This window comes from Mytilus edulis, chromosome 11 (assembly GCF_963676685.1).
Source record: "Mytilus edulis chromosome 11, xbMytEdul2.2, whole genome shotgun sequence".
NCBI lineage: Eukaryota > Metazoa > Mollusca > Bivalvia > Mytilida > Mytilidae > Mytilus > Mytilus edulis.
Window position 1 is genome coordinate 13,549,333 of NC_092354.1, and position 19,586 is coordinate 13,568,918.

Genomic DNA, 19,586 nt, shown 5'->3' on the forward strand with positions numbered 1-19,586 from the left:
ACAAATTAATCAAACAAAATCTACATCAAAAGCTGGAAAATTGTGAAATTATTTGAAATCTGCTTGGTAGATAAGATCTGTTAGATTGTTTGTCTATTGTACTATCTTAGAATGTTGTTTTTTGCTGATTAATAAATGTCACAAAGTAAATATGTTTATATTCCTACAGTATGTTACTACAGCTTTACCATAAAAAAAATGAATTCATTCTTAATTTTTGACTTCGTTTGACGTTTATTATTAGGAGGCTGTGTGTAACAATTACATAACAAGCATTTACATTGGTATGATAATTATACCTGATGTAAGACACTTACATTGCAGACTATTGTAGTTTACAGATTACAAAAACAGCATCAGAGTCATTAATTATATATGTTACATGTACTTTCACATTTAAATAGGATTTGTTGTAGTTTCACTTGGAAATTATGAATTTATTAATCATTTAAACTGATAATTTAAACTGGCCAAAATTCAAGTTAAAACTATAAAAAAAAAAATCAAACTAGATTTTCAAATACATTACCATATACATGTGCATTGTACATATATATATTCTATATATATTAGATTAAAATTAAGATTTTATTCAAGGTCATAATTGGATACATTAATTGATGTTGGAGGTGTCATGCAACTCAGTCTTGCTCAGTGGTCATTTCTACTGGTAGTTTGTAAAGAGAATAGAATAAAAAAAAATAAGCTCCGCAGTTAAAGAAATACATTGTACTGCATGTATACACCAATGAAATCATTTAGACATTGACTTTGAAAATAAGACGTTTACAATACGTCATTGAGTTAGCAACCCAACACATCCTAGATGTTTATATACATATTGAGGTCTTGAACGATAGCCTATTTGATTTTCTGTCTTGACTATAATTGATACTTGTCATTCGTATATTGGAGTCAATGGCGGCGAGTGGTCTGAGTAGTCCAACTACTGTATCACTAGCCTGTCAACACCGACATTGTGAGTTCGAACAGCACACGTAGCAGTTGAGCTCGGCACCCTTCTTAACTGACTAGCTAGTGATTGTGTCAGTGTTTCTGTCAAAGTCGATCGTTCTCACAGGACACTCTGGTTCCTCTACAAATAAAAACTGCCACAAAACAATGTTGAAAGTGGTGTGAAATAGCAAGCTATCAATCATGCAATCAATTGTTCTTGTATTCATACCCTTTCTCTTCATTTCCATTAACTGTTTACTTACCATTCGACGAAGAACATTTAATATCCAACGTTGTAAAATAAACCAAGACTGCCACCACCACTAGTAGACATATCACCAGTATCACCAACAGAAGTCCTATAAGGTTAGTAACAAAACAACCTCGCTTTCTCATATCACTGATATTTGCCATGATCCTTACGACGTATAGTGCTTCTTATGTGTAACATCAACTCATACAGATAATAAAACAACTTGCAGTCGTGGTGAAAACTTAAAAACTCTCTCCGATATTACTTTTTGCGGGTTCATGACCTTGACATTAACATATATACATGTTTTTGTGCGACATTCATTTCTTCTGATTAGTCAAAGATACACGACTAAGTATACTTATGTAATGTGCCAACAATGACGAAAGTAATTAGTACTTAACAGTTTTGTGAGTGCCAATAGTGCAATTGCAATTATTAAAGCGATTGCATGACACTTAGTACGTGTCTAGTAATTCTAAAATAGCATGCATCGTGCAAACTGGAGATCGATAGTTCGGGGAGCAAATTTCATGAAAAGTTTGAAATCATCAAATCAAAGAGAGACACACAAAGTTGCCTACCTGTGTCTGCATCAAAAGCTTTGGCACAAAGTAAAGTTGAGATAACAGTCTATTAACAATTGACTTGGATTTCTTTTTTCCAAAAATAGTAAAAATTCAGAATGCTCTAGTTTTCATTGGAAGGATTTAACGTTATAATGCAAAAAAAAAAATGACATTTTGGACTGTTTTGAAATGTTCAGAGTTATAGATTCAAAAATCTGTATGTGCCTGTCAGGAGTCTGTAGTTGAGCTGTTGTCGTTTGTTTGTGTCTGTAATATTTGTTTTTTTCGTAAATTGTTTTGTTAATTAATTAGATTACGAGTTCATTCAGTTCAACAGTTTCTTATATTTTCATGTCAGGGCCTTATATATCCGCTTATACGCTTTTGAGTTCTTCATATTAGTGCCGTTTATACGATTGCCTATTATTGCTTACATCCACTTCATTTGTGCTTTGATGGATAGTTGTCTCATTGGTAATCATATCACATCTCCTTTTATTTTTTTAATTCATGTGAGTGTTTATCATATTGCACCGGGAACCCTCTAGATCTCTTAGATTGAAATCATAATCAACCCAGTAAATAATTTTGTCTCTGGAAAAGTCATCAACTAAATAGTATGCACTATTACCATGATTACATAATTCTACTGAGAAAAAACATGGTTTTTTCAAGTATTTTCAATTTGCAATATAACATCCCAAACAGTTTGGTTTATTGGTTTTCTCCACAACCTGTCTTTAACGCTATTTTAAGAAATGTTCCTTTGGTCTTACTGACTGATAATTTCCTTTCTTAACACAGTAGAGTGATATGAAAAATTATCGCTAGAAAATAAGGGCGCACGTGTCCGTAGTCAATGACATTAACAACATTGTCATACGTAAAATAGCGATAAACAGATTATCATTGGTCATCACAACGATAATCTATAAATACATGCAATATTTGCAAATAAGCATTCAACATTCAAGTCTGATAAGGTAAACATACTTAGTACAAAACCAAATAAATACCAAAAGTTGTAAGAAATCAGCCATTTATAGCAGTGCATATATATTGTTTGTGTAAGGCAATTTTCCTTTTTTTGTCTTTTATGTTAAATATCTTTAAAAAACAAAAAGGGGGGGGGGATAGCTTATAACGCTGGTAAACAAATAATTTGGAATGACATTACTCTATCCAGGCGATGTATTTCAAAATCTTTATTTGAAATGAAGGTTGATCGAACATTTTTTAAATGGTACAGTACAAAAGAGGGGCGAAAGATATATAAGGGACAGTGAAACTCATAGATAAAAAATAAACTGACAATGCCATGGCTAAAAAGAAAAAAACAAACAGACAAACAATAGTACTGAATAGTACAGGAGGTTGTATTTGTACATATACCGAATTATCTCTATACATGTTCTAGTTTACTCCGGTAAAGTGAATTATTATCATGTATGTACATAAATGTCAAAGGGCAGTGGTTTGTCTTATCTTAACTCTATAATCATGTCTGTCGAGGAAGGTACGTCACCATGGCTGTCATCGTTACTGATATTTACTGTGCTTCAAGCCTCTGCTTTCGTGTCAGTTACTGTCCTACAATTCCGTGCTTTAGATGATATAGAAGATATTGACATTGGTTTGGAAAACAAAATTAAATCATGGCATGTATCGCAGGTATTGTCTAGCACTATTGTTTCCATCTTTATTTACAAGTTAGATTATACAATACTAGTATAGACGTGTACTCTACTTATAACATCGTTTTAACTGATCTCATACTTTTCGATCAACAAATGCATCTCATCTTGAATTAGCTGTAAAAGGTAGCTCTCAGGTCCTTGTGAAATTTTTTGACAATTTTTTTACCATAGAGCTACAGATTTTTCCTATTCAAAGCGTTCTGAAATTGATACCTAGATTCAAGTCGGACTTATTTTTAAACTTATGATTGTTTATCGCCCTAGTATAAATAGATCGTCAATATATAACTCGTTTCGTGAGACTTTTTTCTTATATATATACCGAAGGGGTATCTAGTTAAAAAAATATGTCCGATGACCCGGCCAACCAACCAAGATGACCGCCATGGCTAAAAATAGAACATAGGGGTAAAATGTAGATTTTGGCTTATAACTCTGAAACCAAAGCATTTAGAGCAAATCTGACATGGGGTAATATATTTTTATCAAGTCAAGATCTATCTGCCCTGAAATTTTCAGATGAATGGGACAACCGGTTGTTTGGTTGCCGCCCCTGAATTGGTAATTTTAAGGAGACATTTTGCCGTTTTTGGTTATTATCTTGAATATTATTATAGATAGAGATAGCTTAAAAGTAAAATCTACAAATAAGTCAACATGAGTAAAATGGTCAATTGACCCCTTAAGGAGTTTTTGCCCTTTATAGTCAATTTTAACAATTTTCATAAATTTTGTAAATTTTTGTAAATTTTTAAATGTTTTTCTCTCTAACTACTGGACAAAGTGCATTATAGATAGATATATTGTTAACAGCAAGAGTGTTTAGAAAAGTTATATCTACAAACACATCAGCATCACCAAAACACAATTTTGTCATGAATGATCCATCGGTGTCCTTTGTTTAATATGCACATAAACCAAGGTGAGCGACACAGGCTCTTTAGAGCCTTTAGTTATTTTTTAATATCAATTTCCTTGACACTATATTTTCCTTTCGTATATGTGTCCGCTTACTATTTCGTTAAACCATTTTGAGTTTCGTCGTGACAAAGTGTTTACACCCCAGAGTTCGAATGACGTGGACATAAGCACCTACATGTATAGGTATATATAATAGTTTGGCTTTTATCAATGCACAAATGCATTACCGTGTAATAGTGTAATACGTTATAAAAGACTTGTACATCTCAATATGAAAAACAATTCAAAACAAAAACCATTGTCTTTTATCACAGATTGATCACTTGTGTAAAGGGAATCATCAACTCAGAAAAGTCGTCATCTAAAAGATCTTGCTTTGATCTAAAAAGATGTACGTATGCAAATTGTTGCTAAGATGTAACACAAAGATTTGTATTACCCTATAAATTATCCAGACTTGTTTTCAATGCTTACATTGAAGACCTGTTGGTGACCTTCTGCTGTTGGTTTTTTTCTTTGGTCGGGTTGTTGTCTCTTTGGCACATTCCCCATTTCCATTCTCAATTTTATTAAAAGCTATTTTTGAAAATCTTATAAAATCCTTGTTATTTTTTTCATTGTTTTTGCAAGAAAAAAAGGGGGGGCAATGTTAAATATATGAAAAGTCTAGAGAGAGAGAGAGAGAGAGAGGGGCTTATTATTTTGAAACAGAGTAGCGAACATCCTTAACATAACCTAAATAGAACAATTTCTACCACATGATTGGAACACTTGTTTGATAGAAACAATTTTATTGATAACAGATGTTGGATAGCAACTGCATTATATTTTGCCTTAGTTTAATATTTATATTTTCTTATAGGAGAGATATAAAAGGGACACTCACGATAAGAGATTTTTGGATGGTATTTTGACTGATCTTTTATTACAACAGGTAAGGCAATAGTTGTATTTATCAGATGGTAGAAGACCGTTTTTTTTTTTTTTTTTTATTTTGTGGTGGGTAGCCGGGGTGGAAATTGTTAAGTCACAGAGCGAAACAAATGTTGCAATATTTTCCTATCATTTGACGTACTTTATAGTGCATGATACATTGTATATATACACAGCGAATTCAATAAAAAAAAAGTCTAATGCTAAAAAAAGGCACCAAGATGAATGGATTGTTGTCTCAATAAAGAGTTCAAGTCACAACCCCTGTCGCGATATATAATTAATTAAAACATAAATTTTCGTCTTCATTTTACATTGTTTTGCAGTTACTCAATTTGCTTTAGTTGTAACCTTTCGAATGAAATTTACATATTTGACTATCTGCTTTTTTCAGGAAAAGATTCTAGCTCAGCATTGTGTTCATAAAGACCATCCATGTCAACCAGGTACAGTACATTAGGGAAATCCATTATTGATCTAATCTCAACGGAAAGTAATAGTTCTGTAAAAAGCAAGGATAAGTAAAAACATATATAAAACAAAACAAAAATATGTATATGAAAACAGAGCTGGCAAGTTCGCTAGTTATCCAAGAATTCAACGTTCACAAAACAAACAGGCAAACTTACTAGGTATATTCACAAATATATAAGTTATGATGGATCCATATTTATTTATTTTCTACAAATTAACCTATAATTCATTACACTTTCAGGAGACCAAGGGGACAAAGGCAAACAAGGAGAAATAGGTATGTTTTTCTTATTAAGGTTCATACAAGCAACGGAAATATATATATCGGACGGAAAAATATATTAATCTAGTCACATGACATGATTTATATTATGCTTGTTGAAGTGTGTTCGTTGTGTCATTACTTGAAGCAAACTGAGAAATGACAAAAAATCAGATGTAATGTTCATTTACAACAATCATGAAAATATTTCTTGATATGTTTATTCCAAAAAATGTCATAGAGATTATTAAATAAAAATGGTGCCTTTATGTAACTTAAAACAAGGAGTATTAAAATTGAACCGCCATTTGAGTTCGCAAATTAGCAAAATAGATATTTACCTCAAAATTTAGCCGATAGTTATATAGAAAATGCAATATGGTTCTATGAAATTAATTCGAATGTCAATGTTATCATAGTTCATTCATTTCGAGAAATCTGTATAAAACAATGCATTTAACATATTATGTAATATTTTTATGTCCTGGACGAAGCTTATTCTGGAAACACGTGTTACGGTTGTTCACATGGAAACTAGTATCACGTGTGTTTTCACTTTATTCTCATATTACCTTAAAACAGGCGAGAAAGGTCAACCAGGACCAATAGGAAGAAAGGGCGACCAAGGACCAATTGGACTTGGAGGACAGAAGGGAGAAATTGGTGCATTTGGGGCACAAGGAGATAAAGGTATTACGGGTGATGTTGGAGATACAGGTCCACAGGGACCAAAAGGAATGAAAGGAGATCCAGGACAAAGAGGGATCAAAGGTCAAACAGGTCTTCCAGGATTACAAGTAAATGATAACTGTTTGTGTGTTTCTAATCAATCACTGTGCGTTTTTATTTTTGGTTTATAATTATTAGATACTTTGTTCATTTCGTTATCTTCTATGTAAGGTTTTGAGAAAGAGAACCAAATAAGTTTATAAGCAGAACTAATTATAAACAAAACCATTAAATATCATGTTACATAAAGAATCGTCACACTCAACATGTACTCCTTTGAACATGGTAGATATTCAAAGTTGTATTATATACGTGTTACAGTAGAAAATAAGCAGATTGATATAATTATATTTAATAACGCAAACTTGATATGAATGTTTGTGCCTGGTGGAACGCAAACTTGATATGAATGTTTGTACATGGTGGAACAACCAGTGTTTGTAATGAGTGTCTCCCTTCAATAACAAAAACATATAATTGCATTTGAAAGAAAGTTAGTTGCCTTTAAATGACTATAACCATAATGATTGTTATTATTATTAGTAGTAGTAATAGTGGTAGTATTTTTAATAGTACTATTATTTTCAAATATTTTGATATGTTCACGGAATATCCTGTAAATTTCATTCTAGGGACAAAAGGGCGAGACTGGTTTGCCTGGATTAAAAGGAGATCTTGGATTAGTTGGTGAAGCAGGAATAGAAGGAGACAGGGGATTGACGGGACCAAAAGGTCTTCCTGGTTCTAAAGGTGAACTTGGTCCAATGGGACCACCAGGGAAAGACTCTAAGATGTTACAGGATGGCTGCGAATGTCTGAGTGAGTATTGGTGCATTCAGTCTTCATATTAAGCCACAACCGCGTTAGCACAGAAGTGTGAAACGTTTTTGAAGGGAGACATCAAGTTTTAGAAAAGATAAAGAAGCTACACTTACATATATTTAATGACCAAATAAAGTTAAAGTCACTGCATTGTCAGCCAGCGGTTTGATAACTGTAGTGGACTATGTAATAAAATTGAGAAAGGAAATGGTGAATATGTCAAAGCGACAACCACCCGACCATAGAGCAAACAACAGCCGAAGGCAACCAATGGGTCTTCAATGTAGCGAGAATTCCCGCACCCGTAGGTGTCCTTCAGCTGGCCCCTAAAATATGCATAATAGTACAGTGATAATGGACGTCATACTAAACTCCGAATTATACACAAGAAACTAAAATTTAAAATCATACAAGACTAACAAAGGCCAGAGGCTCCTGACTTGGGACAGGCGCAAAATTGCGGCGGGGTTAAACATGTTTATATTTATGTCGACAAACTGTTAATTTTGGGGTTCAAAAAGGTTGATGAATTTAGATACAACAACATTTAAAACGGGCGTTCGCGCACATTGAAGTAACTTATATGACAAACTATCGGGTATGCTCGAACATGGGTTGGTTCCGCAAATAACCTTGTTTTAGTATTTCTCGTCGTCAATCCCTTAAACATACATATCTAGATTTAGTTATAAATTTATGAGGTAAGATAATTACATTAATTTGTACTGTCCATTATAATTATAGTCTGTCTTTGAGGAATTCATAATCGGTTTTGATACAGTGAATTTTATACAGTTCAGGGATACATCACGTAGCTCATCAGATTGGTAAAAATTGATCTAATATACTAGTAGGCAATTTTTAAATTAAGAAACCATTTTAAATATTGGATAAAAAGCAGTTTATCATAGATATAAATAAATATAATAATAATACACACTATACATATCAATCGATTGTTTCTCATATTACATTCACTTTTTAAATTTTATTTGATTTTTGTAGAACCGCCAAAATTTACGAATAATTCTGCACGCCATGCATACATATATGGTTCCAAGAATGCGATTCCATGTTATTTTACGGGAAACCCCAAACCCACATTCACTGTTACAAAGGTTCCCAATGATGGTTCGTCTGCTGGTACCCGCTACAGATGTGAAGCTACAAACTCCGTGGGATCAGCAGAATACTATGTCAACGTTGAAACTGGACGTAAGTACGAGGTTCTCAACCTACATTTCTGTATACTATAACGTTTTGGTAATTTTTATGAAACTATATATGTTTTTCCCTATATTGTTGTTCTTTGAACACCACAATATTCTCTACACTTAATTGTTTGGACCTTTTCCCTGTTTTCTCTTTCTTTAGCGATGTCATTTCTCTAATCTTCACCCATTATTCTCAAATCTATAACCCCTTCCAAACCACTGTAAATTGCTTATAAACAGTATAAATATGCTATTGAAAGGTCATTAATATAAACACACTAATGTTCGTCAATGATTTAAGTTTCATGGCTTACGCAAGATGTAATGTTTAAATCGAGGCAAATGTTTCTAAATTTGAGCATCTCCATACATGAATAAACCTATTAAACCCAAACAATATCATATTGGATATTATAACAATCACCGCATAAGAGCGACGACGATACTAATAAGTCAAAACGAACTGGCAATGTTCAGAACGAAAACAACAAGTGATCAAAGACAACCAATAGTGTACAAAACTTATCATAGAATATGGACGACCAAGCAAAATGAATCTAAAAATAAACCAAGTTAGGGATTGTAATTGGAAGATAAGCAGATCCTGCTCCTCATGTGGCACATAATAGGGCCTTTAATAACATACTTGCATCTTTTAAAAGTAAATCTGAAAGAACTATTCTAAGAGCAGTTTTAATACTTGTTCATTTCGGATATAATTTATTTTTCAGAACCACCAAAAATGGTGATAACTCCGACAGATTCCAACCTTGTACAGGGGTTAACATTCGAACTTACATGCTCAGCTAGTGGCACACCGAAACCGAAACTATCTTTCTATCATGACGGCCATCTTGTAAATACCACGAGTCGTTATTTCGTCAATGGCGATCACCTGACAATCAGAAATACCGTTCCAAGTGATAGCGGAAGTTATTACTGTCTCGCCAAAAACGAATTTGGTGATGATAAATCAAAATCTTGGAAACTTACTATTTCATAATAAAAACAATGAACAATAAATGATATGAGACAAAATGTTATTTTTAATTCAATATTTGAATTGTTGTACACAGCGCTGGAAACTACCATTATATTCCATTATTTATTGTAGTATTCGTGGCCACTAGTTACAAATGTATGATAGTATGATCGACAAAGGTTTTATATCATTATCTGAATTACATTTGAAAGGGTCTATATTCCAGGTTTGGGTTTTTTTTAGAATGTTTTAATACAGTTCTTTAATGTTTCACCGTTGTGTTCTACTTTATGTATTTCAGAAACCAGTTATTCCGATTTTTTTTATTCTATGTTTCTCTATTCCTTATCGTGTGACCGAGACTCTATTTAGTAAACTCCATTCAGACCCTTATGTACTCTCAATAATGTGACATTGAATTTGAATCTTATAGCATGTATAGCAATCACATGTCAGCAAATATATCAAATAAAATAAAGATATATTATTATTATGAGGCTGGAATAATCATGTAATTTTTTTATACATGTACACCTTACAATCATTCAATACACTAAATATAGTTGACCTATTGTATATAGTTTCTAAGAAACAGACTTAACCAAGAAAATTAAACATTGAACAATGAACCATGAAAATAAAGTCAAGGTCAGATGAATAACATTGAGAATAGAAATGGGGAATGTGTCAAAGAGACAACAACCCGACCATAGAACAGACAACAGCAGAAGGTCACCAACAGGTCTTCAATGCAGCGAGAAATTCCCGCACTCGGAAGCGTCCTTCAGCTGGCCCTTAAACAAATATATATACTAGTTCAGTGATAATGAACGCCATACTAAACTCCAAATTGTACACAAGAAACTGAAATTAAAAATAATACAAGACTAACAAAGACTAGAGGCTACCGACTTGGGACAGGCGCAAAAATACGGCGGGGTTAAACATGTTTATGAGATCTCAAACCCCCCTCATATACCTCTAGCCAATGTAAAAAAGTAAACGCATAACAATACGTACATTAAAATTCAGTTCAAGAGAAGTCAGATGAACCATGCCAGGCAGACATGTACAACTTAAAATTCTTCAATACAACAAATATAGTAGACTTATTTCATATAGTGTTAAACAAAAGACCAAATCTCAAAAACTGAACTTTGATCACTGAACCATGAGAACGAGGTCAAGATTAGATGACACTTGCCAGCTAGACATGTACACCTTCTAAACTAGAAAAAGAGGGACGAAATTGCAACATATCAATGTAGCTGCAGTCTGCATTGTTATTTTAATGAAAAAGCAAAAATCAGTTTTGTAAAAATGTATATTCAATATATAATCTTACACACCTTGACTACATTTATACATAGCAAATACACCATTAATATACATGCATTTACACATATCAGATACACATACACACATATACAATATATCATCCGAGTCAGAAAACATAAGCATGTTCATCACACTTCATCACATGACAATGTTACAAATGAAATGAGTTATTGTTCCTTTCAACGAGTTATTGCCCATGTTAATGTTCAGATGGTAAATATGATATAATTCAAAATAATTTGTCATTCAATCTTATTTTAAAGAAGAAGTAGTATATTAAGGACCCATTAGTGTGAACTAGTCTGGTATTTTGGTGATTTTCTTTTGTCACCACCGGTAACTCTTACATAAAGTAATCACCCTGACATCAACTAGTTTAACAATGGGCGTAACAAAAATCACGTAATATTTTAATTAGTTAAAAATAAATGGCGATATCTAAAGTAGTCTCTTCTCATTATGGAGAATCAGTGGTTTCAACTACGGCAGAACTTCGGGTTAAGTGGTTGACTTGAAACACTGTTTGCCTAATTTGAATGTAAAGTCCATATAAATATTAAATACCTACAAATATGAATTATGAATAAACATAAACACCAAGAACCAATCCCGAACTCCTATATAATGTATGTGTGTCTCTTCACGAGAAGGGACTAGTTTATAAATCCGCAGTTTTATATTATCTTGTTTGAATGTCTTACTGATTAATGCATATTTTCATGACTATATTCATACACATACACACACATCACTAATAATATCGTATTTTATCAATTATATTGCATAGATACACACACATATAATATATATGCATATATTAATGTAAATTTAAACTACCATAATATAAATAAGAAACAGTTATTCTACCAGCGACAGATATGGGAATTGATATATTTTTTCTCTTAACATACATTTTTCCTAGCATATTACAATAAAAATATATAAACGAAAAATTCCTTCAAGTTAGTAAACTGATTATGACAATAAAATAAAGTCCAAGTAAATTGTCATTGAACTATTTGTTTTAAATTAATACCTCATTACAGAAAAAATAATACAGTTATCAAATACACATTTTGGCATTGAGCATTTAGCAGTTTAATACAAATTAGTTATTTTGATTAATTCAATAAAAAAAATGATTGACTAATTTAAGTAAGAATTTAAGGGTAGACCCAGGTCAAGGTCACTTTGTCATTTTTATTCCAAACTTCTCAGTAACCTAGATTGTTTTACCGGAAATGTCGTTGGAAGCAAAGACAGGAACTGGCTTTTAAAACGTGTTACTGATTTTAAAGATTTTAACCTGGATCTACCGCTTAAAATTCTACCAACTACATTTACATCAGGTGAGACATTAACTTTAAATAAATTGTACGACAATTCAGATCAAATACTTGATAAAAAATGTTGAGACAAAATAAATCACTTAATTTTTTACCTTACATCCCGTTTAAAAATACCATTGAGATATTGGTATTGAATAAGAGATCAGCATAAATGATTGTTTTATTGCCATTTTTTCTAACATAAATGTAAGACTGGTAATCATTAATGAAGCAATTGTTGTTCATCACGTTTCCCTTAATGGTGATTACCTTTAGAGGGTATCATGACTAGTGTACAACCGTTCTTGCAGTTAGCATTAATATACCATCACAAATATCTGAGACATGGTGAAACGGAATTAAACTAAGTTAAGCAATTTGTTTATAAATATTGGCTAAATACTATAACGTTACACCGGCGAAATAAAGTAAATTGAGACATAAAACCAATATTTACCCTTAAAAATTGTATAATTTTGAGGATTTTTTTGTATATGGCAAGTAACCATTAAGTATCTTATCATTCAGCAAACTTTACAATTTTCACTTTATTAAACCAGATCACATCGGTAAGATTTTAAAACAAAAACTAGTTAATAACATTGACTAAATAGACAGACCCTCCCTTTTATTAAGTATATCAATTTATTTACAAACTATGAAACAGGAATTAAATCCTTAACAAATCATTTTAAATGTCTAAGAAGTACAAAAATATATAAATATATAATTTAGGCAATTTATTGGAATAATTCAATTTTTTATGGAATGTTTTTTTCTTCACATTTCTTTTACAGTAAAGAATAGACAAATCACAAATCTGTTACAGTTTAAATCTGAAAAAAGTTTTCAGACTTTAAAAATCAGTAATATTTCCGAAATAGTCAATATAGTCAGAACTGTATGTTTATCATTGACTTATAGGGATTACCGTCAAATATTTTGCATTAGTCAGTGATTCCTATTGAAGTATCACTATTATTTGAAATTCGTACTGCTAACTTTAATTTGACATCCATCAATCAAAATATAAGGCGTTGACAGACACCTTCTAAGCCTGCAGATTCTTCACAAAAGTCCTTCAGCTAGCACAAGGTGTAAACCAGACATAACAACAATCACATATATGATATAAATGTAAAAATAAAAATGTATAAATATATCAACAAATAATTCTATGTATACAAATCAACAATTAATTTACCTAAATTGAGTTTCCATGGAAATATAAGAAAGTTAGTTAATGCGGTAGTCATCTTCTTTTTCTAAATATATGTTACACTTAATGTGATCCAATTATTTTTTCGAAAGAAATCTATCCAGAACTATATCAAAAGCGGATGGCTTACAATTGTTTTGAAGATATAAAATTCAATATTAAGCACCATTATGAATTTTACTTCAATTATGAATGCTTACCACAAATGTTTTAAATCATTTCGAATATTTTGAATTGCTACAACTGGTGTGTTTGAGAATGTTATGGGTTTTTATTGTGATATGAAACCCAATTTCCCAACTATTTTCTACAGCTTAATATATACATAATTCATGATACAAAATTCAATAATAAATACAAAAATTGAGCACGCCTATTAATATTGGATTTGATACCAATTATCTAACGTTCCATTGAATGCCGCTATCCTTTGTGACTATGTCACAGAATAAACTATATGGTACTTTTTTTTCTAAATCGTACTCGGCAAGTCTCGGTTAAACCATAGTTATAATAGCCTATGGTAAGACCATTTGATGGCCAAAACCCGAACAATTACCAGTTGTTCATTGTCCTGACACTGTCTATACAGCCTCTGCTTCGTTGTTCCATGCCCTTTTAATTTATCAACGTATCTCTAATTTCAATATTGTCCTATTATAAAATGCTGGACTACAAATGAGTTTCCCATGTGGCAGTGTTTTTATCATAAAATGTTTGCATATAGTCACGTGGTACAGAATTCGCGTTACCGTTACTTGGAAATCTTGAGTATCCATTGTTTGGAGAATCCTCTAAATTGTAATTATATTCCTGAAAAGATAAGAATGACATGGTTCAAAAAGAGGTTATGCTGCAATTCTATACATGTATTATTAAGTTTTTAAAAAAGTTTTTTTTTTTAATTTCTATAAAAAAATCTACCCATTATTCTCTATTCTTTAATAATTTAGCACCTCATTTTTCTCTTTTAATTTTGTTGATCCATTTTTCTGCGATAGTGTCCCATTATTCATTATTCTTGAACTAGCAATTCATTCTTTTTTAACATCTTGTTTTTACGGAGTTGTTTTATTGTCCCGAAAGCGATATCCCAAATATCAAAAATATTTAGTGCTACATGTATTATAAAATTATTGTTTTTAAGGCAACTATATGTTACTGTTACTAATCAATCGCTGAAATTTTTTATGTATCTTGGAATGGATTAGATAATTGTTGGTTGTTACACGTCCATATGCAAATATGTCAAGCATATTTCATGACGAATGGAGAAATAAACTTCATCGTAAAGCACCAAACGCGCCATTACCGTTGTTATATAGTAACAAATATTTCCTACTAATTCCTCTTTTTAATCCTCATCTAAATAAAAACGCGACATGTTAATGTGCCTGTCCATTTGAGAGTATCATTCAATGGTTGTTGTTGGTGATTATTGTGTGTCATATTTGCTTTTCGTCTTTTGTTTTGTCATAATTCAGGCTGTTCTTTTTGTTCTTTTTGGGGAAAAGGTGGAGGGTTGAGCTGCTTCACATTTAGTTACGACGATGCTTTTTATAGCTAACTATAAGGTACGAGTTTTGTTTATTGTTGAAGGCCATATGGTTTCCTGTTGATGCATAACTTCCTTCATTTGGTGTTAGATAGTTGTCTCATTGGCCATCATACCACATTTCTTTATTTTAATCAAATAAATACAGTGTGCTCGTATACATATATATATATCACAAGTGCATAAAGGTTGGTGTGTAATTTATGTAACACTAATGTATAAAAAGAAAGCATAAATAAAATAAATGTCCTCCAAACAAAGCTTCCTTAAGCATTCCTAATCTGTAAAGTATATAATACGCATAATCAAATCTGATATAAACACAAAGGCACTTAGAACTATCTGTATAATTCCAAGTAACAATTCATAGTCTTTGAAGCTTTCTCCATACACCAGCAAAATGCTCTGATAAGCACCATAAGCAATTTTATGACAGCCGCGTCTTCTTTTCATCAATTGTACCAACAAACATATTATCCGTTTAACTGGACATTTTATTATTGCACACAAAGTAAAATAAAATCTCTCCGTTCCTTACCACCATGAATAAGAACACGCACAGATTTGTAACAATTATTCCTCATTTTCATTCGTAAAAAAATAGGTTTACAAATGGTCTATTGTCTTAATATGATATCAATCAGTTTATTACGAAAAAAAGAGCTCAAATTGTTTAAAATACTCAATGGTATATATATAAAAAAGAAGATATGGTATTATTTCCAATGAGACAACTCTCCACAAGAGACCAAATAACACAGAAATTAAGAGCTATAGGTCACCGTACGGCCTTCAACAATGAGCAAAGCCCATATTTCAAACAAAGAATTAAAACATAGTTTTTTTAAATACATATGAATCGTGGACGTGCTTCTCCTTTTTGTTTGTAAGTCGACACACAATCTTCAAACAACGTAATCCACAATAATTGTATTCCAATTTAATCATCGTCCATTGTTATTTGCTAAATTTAGTATTTTTTTGCCAACCATTTATAACTAACAGAAAAAAATCAAAAAAAATGTGCTCTATTGAAATGTGCTATATGTCAAAGAGGTAGAGACACTACACTATGATTAATAAATCTGAAAACGGTTAAAATCTATAGTTCTTCTGTGTGGAGGAATTTTTTAAACAAACATAGAGTATGGTCTAAGGCAAATGGTTACTTATTAAACTTCAAAATTCAAACAAGACAAACGGCCTTTTGGTTACAAATAACAACTTTCTTAACTGCATACATCTAAGAAACACTCGAAAACTTCACTTTCCGTGGAGTTTAATAAAAGATCATCTACAAGTATTTTTTTTATTTCAAACAGAAAGATGTGGTATGAGTGTCAATGAGTCAACTTTCCATCCTAATTTGTAAAAGTAAACCATTATAGGCAAAAGTAAGATCTTCCAACACTGAGCCTTGGCTCACATCAAACAGCAAGGTATATAGGTCTTGTGTGTTTTAGCCATTCAAACGGGAAAACCAATCTATATATATGAGTGAGAAACAATTATGAACCACATCAACAAACAAAAACCACTGAACATCATGTTCCTGACTTAAGACAGGTGAAACAAAAAGTATGTAAAGTCCGCATACATTCTTTCTCTTTAAACATTTTAGTTTTTCAAATGCTTGTCGGCCTAAAATAAAAAGAAAGCCACGTCTATATTTTACTGTTATTGGGACATATTTTACATTCATTTATGAAAACGGAAATGGGGAATCAGTCAAAGAGACAATAACCCAACCAAAGAGCAGAAAACCGTCGATGGCAACCAATTGGTCGTCAACAAATCGAGAAAATCCCGCAACAGGAGGCGGTCTTCAGCTGGCCCCTAAACAAAAGTTTGTACAAGTTCAGTGAAAATGAACGTCACACTATACTCTTAATCAAATAAATGAACTAAAATTAAAAAAAAACAAGACTAACAAAGGATCAAGATTCATAACATGGGACAGGCGCCAAAATTCGGCGGGGTTAACATGTTTTGTGAGATCTCAACAATACCATCATATTTGAAAAATGTGCTTAAAATTGTTAAAATTATGTATTTTGAATTTCTCTTCCGAATATACGATATTGAATTTCTCAGCCAAATATATGACAATGTGTATTACTTTAAGATACGAATATGGAGTGCTGTCCAAGGCTTTATTCTTTCTTCATAACTAAACCCTTTTCGAGTCTTGTGTCAATAAGAATAGACATTCATTTTTTATTGAAAAAGTATCAAAAAACATTACAAAAATAATGGCAGACCATTTGTCTTGTCTTGTAGTTAAAAATAAAATGTTAGTTTAATGTTAGTAAAGTGCCAAATAAAAAAAAAGGTGGTGTTAATTAATTGAACGCTTGTTCAAACAGGAGACCGTCCCATACTTACAAACATGCTGAAGATCTAGACTAAGGAACTGTATATCATAATGCTGTCGTTTTTTGCTGATGATAGAATACAAATTATAACATGACAACGGGAGGACATGAGAGTTCAGAGTTAAAAAAAAATACATGGCATTAATAACAAATAATATAAATATTTCTACCGTCACCACTAGCAGATTAGAAAAATTAATTATAAATCAAAATCTAAACCAAAACCACCATTGTAAAACATTTATAAAAACAATTCAAGAAGAAAATGGCAGATTTGTAAACAAAGCAACACATGAGTGGCCAAACATATTTTTCTGTGATCACAGCTCTCCAATTTGGAGGTGAAATTCCAATCTGTGAATATATTCATGACTATATCTCCACAATCTGTTGCACTCTGTAGTATGCGTAGTAAAATTGTCGAATTTAAGCATAGAATCACACAAGGCATAAACACTCAAATTATTGGGTATGAGTAAGCATTCTACCTCCATGAAAAGTTGTGGTATTCTGAATTTAAATTCTACGTTGTGTACTTTATATGTACAAATCATTTACGGGAAACAGCCCATTTAAAGTCAACATAATTTTAAAACTTCGGTGTGATATCAAATCATCTTATTAACATGGAATACAAATTAAAAAGCATCTTAAATCTTCTGGCATGGCTATCGGAAATATTCATAGGAAGACAGTGAGTAAATGAAAATAACCATAAAATTGGGAAATTTTTTGAGTTGTTGTAACTGATTAAAACTCGATTCTAGCTATTAGTAAACTACAATAAACCAGCTTTCCTTCATAATGTAAAACAAGAAGCCTACCACATTTTTATATACGTTTTTTATCAACCGAATTTACTACATGGAAGTAGAAATTTTACCCATAATTCATTACTTCTTTCAAATATGCAAATAAGTACTTACTGGATCTAATTCTTTTGTTTCACTATTTTCTATATTGAAAAATGGAACCGGATGTTTCATTTCTTCATTAACTGCCATGGCCTCTTGTTTATTATCGTATGCATGGTTAGTTTCTCCGTTTCCCCAGCTACGGCGATATCCGATGTCATCCGGATCCATATCATCAGACATTCGATATTTCATCATTCTCGTCTGTCTTCGTGTGCACTGTAATATAATCAAATGTTTATAATGACAGTTTCTGCTGTATTAACCGTTAACATACGTCAAAAAGCCGTAGATAGAACACAGTCTTCTCAAATGATATCGTTATCATAAATACTTAAATGAAAATAATAGGGATATGTGAGTTCTGGGATGGTTGTTGTTTCAATGTATAGGTTGAAAAGATCGTATTACGATACGACATTTTTCTATGTATTTACCTGGTTCTTTTAACAAAAGGACTAAGTTTTAAAAATTTCAAAAAAAAAATATTCCACCATCCTTTTTGTTTTGACACCTATCATGATTATAACTTGACATATGGTGTATTGACGATGTTTTCTGTCAGTTTCATTAGAATTGAAATAACTAATATTGTGTTTTTAGCTTAAAATACAGTACATATAAGTATCTCCTTACAAATGTGAAGGTAGTTTAGCAGTAAAATATTTAAGAGTGGTATCAGGTTTTACAAATTTAATTCCATTCATTAGATTCTACTCACCAGAATGGCTATCATTGTCAGAAGGAAAATTAATACCAGTGCTCCACATACAATAACAGCAATACCCCATGGTGGTAATGGGAGTTCTGACTTGTCTGTTGCCTTCTCTGTTGAAGCTGGGATTGGTTGTGTTGTCGACGGTGCCGGTGTTGATGGTTGAATGGCAACTAAAAAGAAAGTCAAAATGGTTAATAAAATTGAATTTATAAAAATAATTAATTGATAAAAGGAATCTAGTGTAACCGATTCTAGTTTTTGTTTTATTCTTTTTTGAGAGTTTGGCATATTGTATTGACATCTATTTATGTATACTGTTCTCTTTT

The 19,586-nt window shown here is 31.9% G+C and overlaps 3 protein-coding genes across 4 annotated transcripts in view; 1 reads left to right on the forward strand and 2 right to left on the reverse strand.

Moving 5' to 3' along the window:
* LOC139495182 (aminopeptidase N-like) overlaps positions 1-1,499 on the reverse strand; it is a 41,517-nt gene extending 40,018 nt beyond the window's left edge. Inside the window, exon 1 of the mRNA XM_071283388.1 lies at positions 1,221-1,499. Coding sequence (XP_071139489.1) covers positions 1,221-1,371 — 151 coding nt within the window. The 5' untranslated portion in view covers positions 1,372-1,499. The remainder of the gene's footprint in view (positions 1-1,220) is intronic.
* A 1,759-nt stretch (positions 1,500-3,258) lies between these two features.
* Positions 3,259-9,869, forward strand: LOC139493993 (uncharacterized). Its single transcript, XM_071282162.1, has 8 exons — positions 3,259-3,450; positions 5,260-5,331; positions 5,725-5,776; positions 6,046-6,081; positions 6,649-6,863; positions 7,428-7,614; positions 8,623-8,832; positions 9,563-9,869. The coding sequence occupies exons 1-8, from the start codon at positions 3,280-3,282 to the stop codon at positions 9,832-9,834; spliced, it is 1,215 nt and encodes a 404-aa protein (XP_071138263.1). The 5' UTR covers positions 3,259-3,279; the 3' UTR covers positions 9,835-9,869.
* Positions 9,870-11,119: 1,250 nt separating this feature from the next.
* The window catches only part of LOC139495183 (uncharacterized), a 52,863-nt gene continuing 44,396 nt past the window's right edge, over positions 11,120-19,586 (reverse strand). Inside the window, exons 9-12 of one of the 2 annotated variants that reach the window (XM_071283390.1) lie at positions 19,264-19,430; positions 18,555-18,761; positions 17,639-17,694; positions 11,120-14,511 (exon numbers count right to left, since the gene is read on the reverse strand). In XM_071283390.1, coding sequence (XP_071139491.1) covers positions 17,674-17,694; positions 18,555-18,761; positions 19,264-19,430 — 395 coding nt within the window. In that variant the 3' untranslated portion in view covers positions 11,120-14,511; positions 17,639-17,673. The remainder of the gene's footprint in view (positions 14,512-17,638; positions 17,695-18,554; positions 18,762-19,263; positions 19,431-19,586) is intronic. The other variant, XM_071283389.1, reaches the window with a different exon arrangement.

Bases quoted from the DNA above. Each gene is read 5' to 3' on its own strand.
- LOC139493993 (XM_071282162.1), top strand. From the start codon at position 3,280: ATGTCTGTCGAGGAAGGTACGTCACCATGGCTGTCATCGTTACTGATA. The intron at 5,777-6,045 runs GTACAGTACATT...TTACACTTTCAG, and splicing joins AGACCATCCATGTCAACCAG to GAGACCAAGGGGACAAAGGC. The intron at 8,833-9,562 runs GTAAGTACGAGG...TTTATTTTTCAG, and splicing joins TGTCAACGTTGAAACTGGAC to AACCACCAAAAATGGTGATA.